Source organism: Halichoeres trimaculatus, unplaced genomic scaffold (assembly GCF_033239565.1).
Source record: "Halichoeres trimaculatus isolate MK-OKI-2021-1 unplaced genomic scaffold, fHalTri1.1 fHalTri1_scaffold_12, whole genome shotgun sequence".
Classification (NCBI taxonomy): domain Eukaryota; kingdom Metazoa; phylum Chordata; class Actinopteri; order Labriformes; family Labridae; genus Halichoeres; species Halichoeres trimaculatus.
In genome coordinates, this window is record NW_027437190.1 from 16,933,459 (window position 1) to 16,948,840 (window position 15,382).

General features: G+C 40.1%; 1 protein-coding gene across 1 annotated transcript in view; it reads left to right on the forward strand.

Annotated features, from left to right (window-relative positions):
* The window catches only part of sntb1 (syntrophin, basic 1), a 45,598-nt gene that overhangs the window by 18,273 nt on the left and 11,943 nt on the right, over window positions 1–15,382 (forward strand). Inside the window, exons 3-6 of the mRNA XM_074684182.1 lie at window positions 3,381–3,498; window positions 3,668–3,757; window positions 6,681–6,817; window positions 8,865–9,061. Coding sequence (XP_074540283.1) covers window positions 3,381–3,498; window positions 3,668–3,757; window positions 6,681–6,817; window positions 8,865–9,061 — 542 coding nt within the window. The remainder of the gene's footprint in view (window positions 1–3,380; window positions 3,499–3,667; window positions 3,758–6,680; window positions 6,818–8,864; window positions 9,062–15,382) is intronic.

A 15,382-nucleotide genomic window follows, 5' to 3' on the forward strand; every position in this document is an offset into this window, starting at 1 on the left:
GCATTATTAATTTTAATCAATTTTCAATTGCAGAACAAGTTGGTAAGCTTCACCTTTACTAAACACTGTAATGTATGCCACATCTTTCATTCATTACATATATTATTCAACTTTTTGGGCAGCATTTGCAGCGTCAGCTTATTGAGAATGCAGCTGCACACCACAATATTGTCAGAAATTACTTTATAAGGTTTTCATGTATTTCATTTAAACAAAAGTGTGTTTTCATGTCTTCAGCATTGCTGTAGAGGACATCTCATCTTTAACTTAAAAACCTCAAGACCCCCTCCCACCAAAACCCACATCTAAATATCTGACAAAGCTCTGCAGATGCTTTAATTTTCACCATTTGGTGAGTTGCTTCAGGCGTTTTTACCTCTTCTGTGCATTTTTGATGTAAATGAGTATTACCAGTTTGTTTTAATGGGAATAAGTAAAAAACAAATTCCTCTCAGCAATGTTTTATGAAACATATACCCAATCAGTTTGAAGCAGGATACTGCACAGATGGACGACCAAGGGCAGGTTATCATTACCCTGTTATCAATCCCTGTCACCAAACACGCTAATACACTTGAGTCAGACCTGGAATAAAAACTGGTGGTTTTAAATATTTCCTTGATAAATCTTAAGGCCCATGAACTGACTTTGAGGTTTCAGCTCAGAACTTTAAATTTAACTTCCGGTTTGTTGTGCAAAGTCTTGAGATTTGCTTTTGTCAAATCACAAAAGCAGCTCTGGTTGAATCCTATCTGTATTTTTTGCTCAAACGTGTCTGTAATGAAGCTGTTGTTTGCTCAGGGTTAAACTATGTGATACAATGACATGAAGCACATCTGTATGCTGGGACAGACCTTCCAAAGTCGAATGTAGTTCAGTCACGTTGTTTAATCAAAACTTTATTTCAGTGGCATAACATTGTCTTTAGCGTCTAGACTCTGAATGTCATCACACCTTGCATACCAACTATGTACCCTGAAATTAAGAAGTGATGACATAATATCTTAAACCACATACAATCAATCAAACAATCCTTTTATAGCCGCAATAGACAACAAGTGTTGTTAAAGATGTTTTCCAGACTGTACTGGTCCTGTGTTAACAAAGAGCCAACATTAAGATTAGGGATGGGTACCTTTCACATTTGAAACAATACGGTACCAATGCCCGGTACCTGGGAATCGGTATCGGTACTCAACGGTACCAATTTTCTGTACTTTTTTGTGTTTATTTGGTAAAAAATATCAATTTCTTTAATAATAGAATATATTTTTTTTCCAATTAACATCTTCAATATATAACCTTGCAATGCTGTGTTCATGTCCAGCATGGAAAATCACCTACTCTTCCACTCCCTCACAGTCACAAGGATGCATTTAGGTACCTAAACATGGTAACTTTTGGTTTTGTGTGAATCGGTACCTGGTACTTTTGACAGAATTCAGTCGGTACCTATAAAAGTACCTAATTTGGTACCCATCCCTAATTACTATTGGATAAGATGCAGTCCCATCTCACGGGTTAAACTCAGTCTTAACTCATCTCAATCTACTATGAGTAGAGCACTTTGCAGAGTTTAGCAAAGCACAGTGGTGAGGAAACACTTCCAGTAGAAAACTTGAGCAGAAACAGGAGTGCAAAAAGCACATTCAGACCCAGGAATACAGTCTCAAATCTGTCAGTGGGAGTGTTGGTACTATTAGCAAGAACTTAAAATCAGTGACAGTGAAGTAGTTTCAATAATAAAGGCATTTACTGTAATGAAATTTGAATTATAGGATTAAACAAGAAAGAAGTTGTGACTTACAGGGGGATGCTGGGGAGGAGGTAGGGCTGAAAGTTTGAGTGGAGGAGGAAACCCTGCTGAATTGGGAGGATACTCTGTCAGGTGATGGTGAGACAAATGTGAAAGTAGTTCATCTAGAGTTGCCTCTCTGAACTAGCTTGCTGGCGTCACTCCATATCTGCTGTACATATATAATGTACAGCATTATTCTCATGAGAACAACTAGCCTTGGATCAAGTCAGAAACTGATCATCATTCAAGCAGGATCAGACATTGATCATTTCTTCCACGGTATCCAGGTCCTTTAAGTACTCGTCATCCCTTCCTTGTGATTTCCCTTGTAAATGCATCGTGTTACACTTGCAGCAGAAGGTTCATTATAACCCAGCCTCTCGTTATCTTTGCCCAGAAAAGGCCATACTGTTCCCCCTGTGTCAGGTATAACTTATGAGAGTCAAATAGTTAGTATTACACACATCGTCTTTGGAGCACAGACACATCTGGCCTTGTGTTCCCGAGTCCCACCTCTTTCCTCTCCCTCTAGTCTACCCTGGGCTGCCCTCAATCAACTCTACTTTTAAAGGCAGCTGTTGTATTTTTAACCCCTGACCAGCGAAACACCTGGAGCGGATCTAAATGGTCTTTCCTTCCTCTAGAGTTTTTTCAAACACATTCACCAGGGGTTTTCCAGGTCCCAGCAGTGCACTGTCTGAATAAAAGAAGCTGCAAAGAAAGCATATTTGCAATTTTTAAATCGCCCTGGATTTAGAGTAGTTTATATTTTAAATCCCTGGGAGCTCCTGGACGGGGGTGCTGTTAACAGAGGCACTAGATTGTTTCAAAGTTTGCAAATAAAGAATATATTTTTATTTGTGTCATCAGGCACTGAGCCTTGACTTCCTCAAATTTGCCTCAGTGCTTTCAAATGTTACTACTTGTGCTTTTCTTTGCATCTTTGCTCTTGAATTCTTGTTTCCTCTTTTGAAAAAGGACAACAGACAGCTTACCTTCAAGTTCTTCACCCACAGGTTTTCCTCTGAAGGGATGAACTGCTACAGCATTGATGCTACATTATGTCGCTTAGCTTTATACGCTGTAAAGGCTGCTTTGTGTACCTTTTTAAAATTCATGTTCACCGAACACACCATCAAAGAGCCGTTCAGTGAGACAGAGGAGCATCCTACAGATGCATTTCTCTGGAGACCAGAAATACTCCCATATGATGTGAGGAGATTAGTTATGGAAATTTAGTGGGAGACTAACATTGTGTCATGTGGCCCACAGAGGATGCATGAGCAATTGACCTGAATAAATACACATTTCAATGCACCTCATGTCATTGTGCGAGCGGGTACCCATTTTCAAGTGGATGAGGAAACAGAGCATCTCCTGGAGCTGAAACCTACATGGACAGAATTTGGTTTCTGAAAAAGCTCAGACCCAAACTGGGTCTGGTCTGATAACGTTAGCAACATATTTCTGATATTCAGAATTGAATTTATTCATTGAAGGTTGTGAACTGTAAAAGTTTAAGAACCTGGGCTGATAACTGAGAGGTTAAAGCTGTTTTAACTTTTCTTATCTCCTCCTCCAGACAACTGGAGCTGCACTCCCCCGACGCCAGGCACACCGTGGTGCTGCGCTGCCCAGACCAACCATCTGCCCTGTCCTGGTTCTCTGCCATGCACACCATCACATCCACTCTGGCACAGGTCTGTCTTTGCTTTTCTTGGTTTTACAGGTATTATTCATCAGTGTGACCATTAGAATGAAATATTGTAATGATCACACTCTGGAGCTGTGATTCAGCCCTTCAGAGATGCTTTGAATTTTATATTTCCTGAATGATCATCTCTCCTAAAACTTGCTCTCCCCACACAGCGGGCGCTGGCAGAGGTCATCCAGAACACCGCCAGGATGGAGGTGGCAGGCAGCAAAGAGATACGACACCTGGGATGGCTGGCAGCTAAGGTGCGTGTGTGTGGATGTGTGTGTGTGTGTATGTGCTTTTGTGTGTGTGTAGGTGCATGTAAAAGAGATAAGCGGTGTAAAATGCTTTATAAATCCCAACTGTACCAGTTTTGTGTGACTGTGAGAGTGAGAGACTGTGAGGATATGTGTGTGTGTGTGTGTGTGTGTGTGTGTGTGTGTGTGTGTGTGTGTGTGTGGGTGTGTGTGTCTGTGTGTGTGTGTGTGTGTGTGTGTGTGTGTGTGTGTGTGTGTGTGTGTGTGTGTGTAAGAGTGTGAGACCCATGCCTCCACATTTCTCACATTTTTAATGGGGTACCTTCACTGTTGTTACCTTTTTGTGACTGGTGTGTAGCTGTGTGCGTGCGTGTGTGTGTGTGCTCTGCTCTTTTTAAAAGAGCCTTTTTGAGTTTTACAAACCAAATGTGTGGGCTTTTTTCTGGAACAGGAGAAGGTTTTAGTTGGCCCTCTGATTATTGAACAGCAGTTAAAAGATTACGATTTTTTTACCTGCTGCTATTTAAGAGATGCCACCTTGTGGGACTGAAAGAGTCTGCCAGTGGACGAAGTGAAACGTCTGCTAGAATTTCTTTGCTTTTTCAAATCGAGCTTTGATTTATCATGACCCAATGTCTGGGAACCTTCACAGACATTTATATAGTGTGCATTGCTGTAAAAGTATTTAAACTAGGGTATTGGCCTGTTTTGAAGCTGTATTATAGTTGTGGTAAAGTTTTTGTGCTTCTACCGACACATCATTTGCCCATGAAGTGTCATTCCTTTGACCACTAATATTTCAGATTTTACTTTTAATTATTTCATTCTTCTCTTATAGTTGTGACTTTGTTAACTGCTTGTGCTGTCCATGCCTTCATGAAACATGTCCGACCACTGCCTTAACAGTGGTTCACAAATTTATTAGACCACCTGTCATAAATAAACCTCCTGGCATCATGAAGCGCTTTAACTCTGACTCTTTGTCTTTGAGAGATTTTCTTTCTCTACACCATTTTTATTAGGACTGAGGTGTTTTTAACTGAATTCAGGTTTTTATTTGCAAATTTGAGCCAGAAAAATGAAATTCTCTAATAAGTAATAAATTTATCTATTAAATTATAAAATATTTTTTCTGTTCAGGGGCTAAATAATGTGGCAATGAAATGCTTTACTGTTTTTCTACTTTGCTGTAAAAGAGTGCATTTGAATATAATGGATAACAACCATAATTCTGTTTTAGCATTTGAGATGTTTTGATTAAAGAGCTTGCACATTCTTGTGGATAAACCATTACAGAAACATTGAAAAATCATTTTGATAATCAGAAATAAGAAGTGAATTCAAGGCAGCACAGGTAAACGCCTTACACCAGCGGGTGGTTTAATAAGTTTGATAAACATCTGAAACTAGCTTCTTTGTTTTTAATGTGATGAACATGGTGTTTAAGACTGTTTCAGAAAGCCATTGTAGAAAGGGTGAAAAAAAATTCAATACTTTAAACAATCCAAAAGGTTCATGGTGTCAGACATGCTTCAACCTACCACAAAGTCTCTCTACATTATGTTTGGGTCATTTTATTGATGTTTGTCGTGGTTGTGACTGTTTTTCAGGTCTCACCAGTGTCAGAAAAAGGTTAAAATTAGACCATGCTGGTAAAAAGCAGCAGTCAGGGTACGGGGTAACAAATATGTGTTAATGCATATGTACCAAGTAGCTTTGTTTTGCATGAATAGATTTGTATCGTGCATATGTTAAGTGCACACCTGTGAAGTCATCTTTAAAACCCTCTCAAGGATAACACACAGAGAGACTCAGCAGCACTCTCTTGTTTACGCAGAGACAAACCTGTGCAAACACACATACGCACATTTGTACCTGTCTAATTTAGTCCTCATGAATTTTCCAGCGTTTGATCCTTCAAATGCAGTACAATGCTGTTACTTAGCAACATATTCTCATTATGTTAAAAAGCTGACCTTTGACCCTTTAAATCCTACGATGCAGTTGGCTGAGGCAGAACTTCAAAGAGCAGCTTAGGATTCCTTTGCTGGGCTGCAGATAAGCTCTCATAATGAGAATAGTTATGGAGCACTGTAGAATAAAATACCAGGATGTGTGAGCATGTGTGTGTGTGTGGGTGCATACTCTCAAAGTTAAAAGATTAAATGTGTGTTCGAAAGGTAAATCACAGAAAGTGTATCTGCACTGACACGCAAGCCACCTCAGCCATTGGATAGTCATTACTTAGTATAGAATATGTTATAGAGACCTTATAGATTTACAGGAGAGGACTAGAAGATAATATTGAAGTTGAATATGACTCAGACACAGATGAAGGCTGTACACAGTTGATAAGAGGGAAAGAAAACAGTTCAGTAGTTGGTCTTGGATTATATTGAGAGGTAGCACAGGGTTATTAATGGTATTTATGAAATCCCTGCTTTCACCTCAAAAACTGTGCACAGTTACACTCATTTTTGGCAGATATTAAAGATTGTGGTTGTAATTATTTCCACAGCATCACATTTGTCAAGAAAAGGCTTGATTTCAATTTCAAATGAGCAACCTTCTGAGCTTGATAAATTGCTTTGTTTATCTGTTAAAATAAATAAGAATCTTAATCACTATTGGAAAATTATTTTTATGGCTTTGTTTTTTTAAATTACAAGTTTCCAGCTCGATTGAAACCAGCAAAACAAAATATATTTGGCTGCTGGTCAGTCACTGTGATGGATTTAAAGTATTTATTTCCGTCTCTTTGGTAATTTGCGAGCATCATGTAACCCTGAAATAACCCTTAAAAAGTTTCTGGGTTGTGTAGATGTTTTTAATTTTAATATTGAATTACCCCTCAGCCCTGCGCAGAATGAAGGGTCATTAATAATAGAGCAAACTTTTCAGTCTCTTTGTCTCCCTGTTTGTGCTGCAGACGGAGAGCGAGAAGCAGAGCTGGAAGCCAGTGTTGGTGGTGGTGACGGAGAAAGACCTGTTGCTGTATGACAGTCTACCACGAGGCAAAGAGGCCTGGCAGAGCCCTGCACACACATATCCACTTTTAGCAACACGGTAGGTGTGCTTAAATATAAATATAAAACACTGGGATGTGTTTACACCGTGAAAATAGGACATGTTCCGTGGGAAATCTTTTTCGGTCCCAGTAAAGTGGTTCAGATTTGAAAACCAACACTAAACCTAGTCCAAGAACATCATGTCATACGATAGAAGAAACAAGCTGTACATGTCCATGCTGTTTAGACACTTGAAGCTACTTCGTCATGGTTGCTTATTTAGATGCTGAAAAGTATCTTATCCAGTTATACTGTGTTATGACCTCAAACACTGTAAACATGTGCCGCCATATTTTTTTAAAAGGTACTAAATGGTGCAATTTGGTACAGATGAGAAATCTGCATTCTCAAATACCTGTTCATGAAGTGTGCCATGCTAAAGTTAGGTTTGGAGTTTGAAACGCTTAGTCCTGCAGATATTTAGTCCAGTAGTTTTCAAAGTGGAGGCCACCAGGAGGCACCAGGGGGGCCTCAGTAAATTAGAAAAAAAAGAAAAAAAAAATAGAGCCTTTTTCTACATAATAGTTTATCCTAAATATTATATTCATGTCATTTTTGTTGGATTCTCAAGTTTCCAATCGTACCTAGCGGCACCTCGTGACAGCTGCATCTTCGGCATGACGATGTCATGATCCATGTCAGCCTGGTGGTTTGAGCCTGTTAATAAGCCATCTAAAAATCTGAACTCACTTTGAGGTTCTTCCCCTGTCTTCTGGCCACATGTAAGAAAGAAATATCCCACTCTAGCTGACAGATCCCTAAAATGCCTTCTATTCTGTGAAACAGCCTACTTCTGTAAGTCAGGCTTTTGTTTATTGATGATTTCCTATTATAAACAAATTTAATGATTATTAAAAAGTTAATAGAAGTTAAAAAATCCTAAATTAGACAATGCTTTGCATATTTTGTAGCATAGTCTGTTGGTTTCCAAAGGGGGTCCCTAGCCAGAAGCTAATACTGTTTGGGGAGGCCTTGAAATAGAAAAGCTTGGGAACCACTGATTTAGTCAACATTGAAAGGCTCCAACTGTGTGTTGTAGCTTAACCAGTCTTGAAACCTATCTGTGGCTAGTGTCAGTTATCATCAGATGATGATCCAGCTGTCAGCGTTAAATGACTTCCATGACAGAGACTTAACACTAGCTTACTCCAGCAGTTTGAGGCAGAAAAGAAACATTTTTTAACTAACTTATCTTGAGTTTACTGATAAAAACAATGTTTCAGAATAAAGAATAAAAAATAAAAAGCATTGTCAGGTCACTTCTCAAGGAAAAGGGAATAACGTCTAAAAAGCCTGTTTGTTGAATGGTGGTCAGACTGATGTCTAATTCATTTCTTGAGGTTGGAAAATCAAAGCCTGTTCAGGGACAGGAAGCTGATTGGGTTTTTTTTATAACACAGCGCCAAGCAGAGTTTATCCCTTGATTTGAGATTAAGGATCTAAAACTGCTTATTAGCTGCAATTAAATGAAAGAGCCTTATGGGACGTCACCAGGCACCCTGTTCTATGATTGGTCAATTAGACTTGAACCACAGAAGGACCAGAACACACATAAGAATGGCAGTCCCGACCCATGAATACAGATCCTGCATTTCATGTAGAACCTGAACTTAGAAAAGGAAGGGTCCATTAGGGATGGTTACCTTTGACATTTGAAAAAGTAGGGTACTGATGCCCAGTACCTGGCAATTAATAGCGGTACTCGACGGTACCAGTTTTTGATACTTTTGTGTGTATACTATCTATATGGTAATAAGTATATATATTTTTAATAATAAAATCTGAAAGTTTTTCAATTAACACATTAAATTCTCATTTAAATTTAAAATTCTGTGTTCATGTCTCGTATGGGAAACTGTGTACTCTTCCACTCTCTCACAGTCACAAGGATGCGTTCAGGTACTGAAACATGGTACCTTTGATTTTATGTGAATTCATACCTGATACTACAGACAGAATTCTGTCGGTACCTAAAAAAGTACCTAAAGCTTTGTTATGACACAACTCTTACCATCCCTATGCTCTATGTGAAAATGTCTATCTAGTTTAGTCCACTCTGGCCCTGACCGGGGTTCACCTCACTCTGGCACGGAACTTTTCTTTGCCACACGGACTGGCACCCGGCTCGGCATCGAGACTCACCTGTTCCGGGCAGAGACCACCAAGGATCTGTCCATGTGGACCAGACGTATAGTGAATGGATGTCATGCCTCAGCAGAGATGATCAAAGAGGTCACCACAAGTAAGTGCTGAGATATTGAGCACCAACATTCACATTTTACTGCAAGTTTTTAAAATTGATAAAGACGGAAAAACATACAAACCTTGACTGTATGGAACACACAAACATGCAGCTTTGGCTGGATGGAGTGAGCTTCACAGGTCACTGTGTTAGATTTTGAAATGCTGCTTCAGACCTGCTCAGGCATGCTGCAGCGAAACACATCCTGAGAGATTTAAGGGGCTGCAAGGGGAACTGCTGCCTGAGGTGTTGCAAGCCTAAAATAAAGTCTGAACCCAGTGCATGATGCAAAATGTTACACACACACACACACACACACACACACACACACACACACACACACACACACACACACACACACACACACACACACACGCACACACACTCACAGACTCCTGTTGAACTCATACGCTGAGATAGAAGAAGGTTTGTGATAATTTGACAGCCATATGGAAGATGTAGACAAAGCACTTGCTATTTATAGAAAGGAATGCTATTCTGGTGCGTGTGTGTGTATGTGTGTGCGTGTGCTTGTGTGCTGTTTGGCATTGGGTTTCGGCTGTCCAGGGAATTCCACCAGATATCCCCTCCCTCTCCTTCTCTCTCTTTCTCTTTTTCCTTCCTTTTTCTCCCAGCACAAAATGTCCTGGGAACCTCATCCATCCCCTGGGACCCCTCCTCTCTCTATCTGAGATAACACCGTGCCAAATTAAGTTTCACTTCAGACTTCACTGGTATATGAAACAGCATGTATTTAAGCTACAGATGATACACGACCCCACCAGAACATTCAGCGTCTTGGTGATGTTTTTTGCCTCATTTACCGCCTCCAAGCTCTTGTTAAAACTCATAAATGCTGCCTGCACCCACTGTTCCAGCTGTGAATGTTGTTCTATGATTAGCATTGCGAGACCTCATCTCTGTCTGCTGTGCAAATGATTTAACTGATTTGCAGTGCAAATGATTGAGCACTCAGAGATGTTTGATACATATCTGATTCTGCATATCATGGTACTTAGGAAATGTAAGTGCCAGAAGGGCATCTTATTTTATCCCAGGACAAAAGATGTCTAGACTGAAACAAGCTATTCAGTGTGCTGGAGCCTAAATGAAGCAGCAACCAAGTTAAAAGCCTTGTGCTCCCATGGTACCCACACACACTGTTTGGGTGATTAGAGATCTCTACAGCTAAGTGTGGGGGTGTCCAGACTGTGTTTGTTGAGCATCTCTTTCACTCGTGTGTTGGTTTTAGTGCTGGCTTCTCATATCATCCCTACTAGAATACTTTCCTCTGTTCACCCTCAGCCTGAGTGTGAGTCTAACTGGTGTGTGTACAGACTATAACAGCAATGCAAGGGAACAGTGCTTTTTAAATCTGTATTTACATTGATTTATCAAAGCATTTCTCTGAGCTTCATTGTGTCTGAATTTATTCTTAACTGAAAAAAACAACCATCCACAGTAGTTCTGTAAACATGATTAAACTTGCATAACATTTCTTGATTTATGCATCTATGAAACATGGAGCAACATTTGCTCAGTTATTTTCTTGAAGAGAACAGTGTTTGTGCAGAATTAGCTGCTTCACAGCTTATCTAACTCCTAATGACTTAGGGACAATGAATAGTTAGTGAATAGTTAGCAAGTAGTTCTGCTAAATGGAATCCTGACAGGGTGAGATGAGAGCAGAGGTCGTTGCTCACCACTGATTATTGATTTGAAGATGGTTTAACTGCTTAAAAGAAGATTTATTTTTCAACTACAGAAAAAGTTCCGAAGTTTTGACAAATGCTTAAAACTACTTGGTAATGGTATTCCTATCAGCCAATTTGGAATTAGAATAGAACTTTATTGTTATTGTAATAAGTACAACGAAATTGAAGTCACAGCAGCATTTAAGAAAACAAAAGTAAGAAAGTGTACAGAAAGTGCAAAAAGGTCCTTCAGAAAATAGATGATGACAGCTTCTCCATCATTGTCCAGTTCAGCCAGCCTTCAACCTTCACAGGGTCCAGGACTGAGCTTCTTCAGTCATGCTCCATCTCGGTCTCCTAGATCCTGTCTGTTCATAGCAGGTGAAGCTCTTCCAATGTGGCGTTGGTGTCTGATGTTAGCTCCGTTAGCCATGTCTGTGAATAGCATGATGCTGCTCTGCCCTCTGGTATTCCCTCTGTTGCTGGGTTAGCACAGCTAGCTCTTATTGGAGATAGATCTTACATTCCCAATAACAATGGATGGGAGGACAGGTCCATGTCATCACTTCTCAGCTCACACCTGAGAACCAGCACGTCATCCTCACCTCCTTCTCCTCACCTTGTGGGAAGACATCAGGCCTTACACCAGTTAGCATTGACATGCTACAGACTGCTAACAGCTGAGTTCACATGTAAAAAATGCAGCCGTGGTTACATGTTGGATCTCCAGAAAAACACAGGAGAAAAAGTAGTAAAAAATCACTGAAACCACAAAAAGTTTGGTGTCCATGACCAACAAATGAGCCACATAAAGTAATGATCCACTCCAAATACAAAGATTATGAAAAAGAGATGAAAAAATTACAAGAAACGGGCAAAGAAGAGAGAGCTGCTGCAAAAGGCAGCCATAGCCAACAGGGCAGCGCCTAGCAACAGACTTACAGGTGTTGACTTACAGGTGAAACTAACATGAAACTTGGCATTTTTAGTCATAAAGTTCGCATTTTTCTTGTGACATTTTAACAGATGCAGAAAATACCAACCGCACCTGTTTAAGGTCCTGTGCTGTGTAACTTTTCTGCTGGCATTTTCTTTTCACTCAGCCTTGAAACACTGCCAAAACACAAACTGTGCTGCTCATTCAGCTCCTTATGCGTTTAAACAGCTCTCTCTGTTTCTGGCTGCCTCTTGTTCTCTTGTCTTTGCTTTTGATTGGACAGCCATGAAACATCGATTGAAAAACGTGTGCTCTCACAATAAACTGAGAATACTGGTTAAAAAAAACCAGTCATATTGTCTATGTGTGCAGAAGGTAACATGTCTGTCAGATTTTCAGTGAGAAGAGATTAAATCAGAATAAAAGACAATTTGTGCCGTAACCCCTTCTTGCAGAATGACTTGATGTGAGTGAGGTGTGTGATCAGGATGTTACTCTTGCTATTCTTTCTACTCTATCAAAGGAGGTTTGACCAATCAGAATCAAGCATTGATCAAAAATGCCAATTGGTAATAAATTCTGGTCATTTCTGTTTCTAACTTAAAGTATGTTGTGTCTGTCTGGGCAGGCAGCATCCATCCATTTATATATCCATCCATCCATACGTCCATCCAAATATTCATCTATTTTATATCATTCCAAATAGCCATACATCAATCCATTGATCCTGTCATTCTTCAAAACAGCTCTGGTTCGGAAAACAGCAGTCATAGACTGAAAAATTAAATAATTAAAGGTTTGATATTTCTTTTAGCGGATTGACTTGATCTGAGCGAATCGCCTGAACTGACGGTCGTGTGTTTTGTCTGAACTCAGGTGTTGCCATTGCCTGGCTGTAGCTCTGTTTTAACTCACTACTAACAAGACGTAACAAGCACAGATAACAGATGAGATCTCATCGCGTGATGCAGTCTGAGAGTATTTTGATGGAGGACATGATGTTAATGTTGTTTTTAGGCTGTGACTGGTTAAACTGGCTAATAACCATTCCACTGAAGCGATGCATAACCAGTACAAGCATGTGGGCTGTGTGGATTGTTTTCTGTATGTTTTGCTAGCGTTAGACTTCACTTTCACTTTGGTATTTGTCGCTTGGACCAAAGTGATGGACTGACATCACCATCTGAAAATTAAGAATTAAAATTTTAAAAGAAAAGGATGCTTCATAGTCAGAGTGTTTTTGTACTGATGTCCTGGTTTAGGGCAGAGGTCAGTGAGGTCAGTGAGGAAAATGAGAATCGAATGAAATTTTAATCCCCCTTTCTTATTATGTGAAAGGAATCAAATAACTTTCCCCAAACAGATGGCTGTTCGAGCCAAGCCCTCCGTTTCTTATTTTGGACTTGGAGAAGTAATTTACACTTCCTCAAGAAGGATTGTGATACTGCATACAAAGTGCATTCAGTCATTTATCAGCAGTTGCCACTTGAGGAGTTGTTCTCTGACCTTGTCAGCTTTTCATCTGTGAAATATTCTGATAAATCATTGTGAGGTTTTATTCACTGTCAAGGCTGGTGATAAAGATTTGCAGTGAAGAGGGACCAGCTCTCAATCACTCACTGGGCAGCAGGCCATTCTGTGAGGGATTTTAAAGGGGAAAGTCATTTGTTTGGTTCTGAAATCAAATTTCACAGGCACTTGGCCTGCTGTCATTTCAGTTATTATCATGTCCAAGGTGACTTGAATGCTTTTCCAGAGGTTAGAATGATACTTGAGCAATTAGCAGAAGACACTTATTGTCATGTTGTTTTGTCAGCGGATTTAAAAACAGATCACGCCTTCCACAGATCTACTTCCACTGGACCCTTTCACTGTTCCTACTCTGTGTGTTTACAACAATGTAAATCATAGAGGTGTGATAGTTGATAAAACTGTTCCTCAACTGGCTGTCTGCGGTGGTAACAGAGCTGTAACAGAGGTGCATCGCTGATCAAAACACGTCTCAACCGTGTGTGTGTGAGGCATGCCTGCATTTTGTCCCCTTGCAATACAGTGAGGTCAAATAAAATCACACTATTGGACATTAGTATGTCATATGACTGTGAGGTCCTGTGTTACAGTACAGAGACATGGTGATGGGGAAAATGTTCTCATATGGCCCTGTGGCTACCTGTGAATGTAAAAGGGGCTTCTGTATTTTTTTCTCAATTCATGGCTAATTAAAGGTCCCATATTCTGCTCCTTTTCTGCAGTTTAATATGGATCATTGATGTCTTCATGAAATGGTATTAACATTTTTTGGTCCAAAAAGCCAATAAATCAAGCACAGCAGCATTGTTTCCAGGCTCTCATAGCCCCTCTGTTCAGAACGCTCTGATTTAGTGGGCGTGGCCTTCATATGTAAATGAGCCACCGCTGATACTGCCCCACTCTACAGCGTCACTGAGAGCGGCGCCACAAGCTCAGAATGCACAATGTTTAGAAAACAGAGAAGCTCGTTTACCGTAACATTACAGGCTAATACAATGCGCTAACCGCAGCTAAAGTTAGCATCCTGAAGCTAACACAGAGACAGGGGGAACACTGAGGAAAAGCTCTTACATCTGCTCCACAGCACACAGCATTTAAAATACTCACATTTTCAGGGTCTGAGGTTTGTTGGCGGATGGTTGGTAATGCGCCTGGATTCAGGACCAGTCTATTCACTAGTCCTCTGTTGTACTGTCCAAAGTTGGAAAAGCAGTCGGCCGTGAAGTGACTAGCACACACATGTACAGTTTTACTGTGTGTAGCTGGCATGCTGGAGAGATTTCTCTCCAGCAGCGGGGAGGGGAGTGGGTGGGGAGGGGGTTCGGGGGTATCTGCTCCGGTGGACCAATCAGGTCAGACTTGCTCCTGATTGGTCAAAAAAGGGAACTGCTGACATCGGCAAATCCCCAAAATCCAAACAGCTAGTTTTAGGTCAGGATTTTACATTCACATGCACTACTAAGTACAGGTTTTGTCATTAAATATCACATTTTGTGGGCTGGGAGGAAAGCCAAAGACCCCAAAAGACTTAATAAAGTGATTTCTGCATAATATAGGACCTTTAAAATATGTAAGGTAGAACTGTGTTTGGCTTTTTGACAATTTCAAATGCAGAAACCTGTTGTTAAAAAAAAATTCCATCGCAGGGATGTTGTTCTGAAACTGTTGATCACATACAATGTTTTTCCAACCACACATATTATGTTTTTGCTTATTTTTATTTATTTATTTATTAATACTTTAGCTACCTTGACAAAATTTTCCCTACAGACTGAAACTGAATCTTTTTCTGGGCTGTTAACTGTCCCTTTACTACCTCTGTAGTAGCTTTACATGACATACAGCCAAAAATAAATCTTAGTTTCTCTCACTCAGATGTTTCAGAAAACCCCTGCTCCTGCCTCTGTCTGAAACATTTTGTTTCTGCTACTGTCTCTTTAAGCCTTCCTGCTCCTCAAACCTCCTTCCCTCTTGTTGGCCAGCCCCCTAGAAGCCTGCCAGGGCAGAGCCATTTTTTCAACATATGTAGCATTTTGAAAAACTGTAACAGTCCGGTTTTTTTTCATTTGTACAAAAGATCAAGTGTAAAAACTGGAGCAACATTTTTCAGCAGTTAGAATACTTATTACACTTATTAAATAAAATCTGTTCTAAATTTTG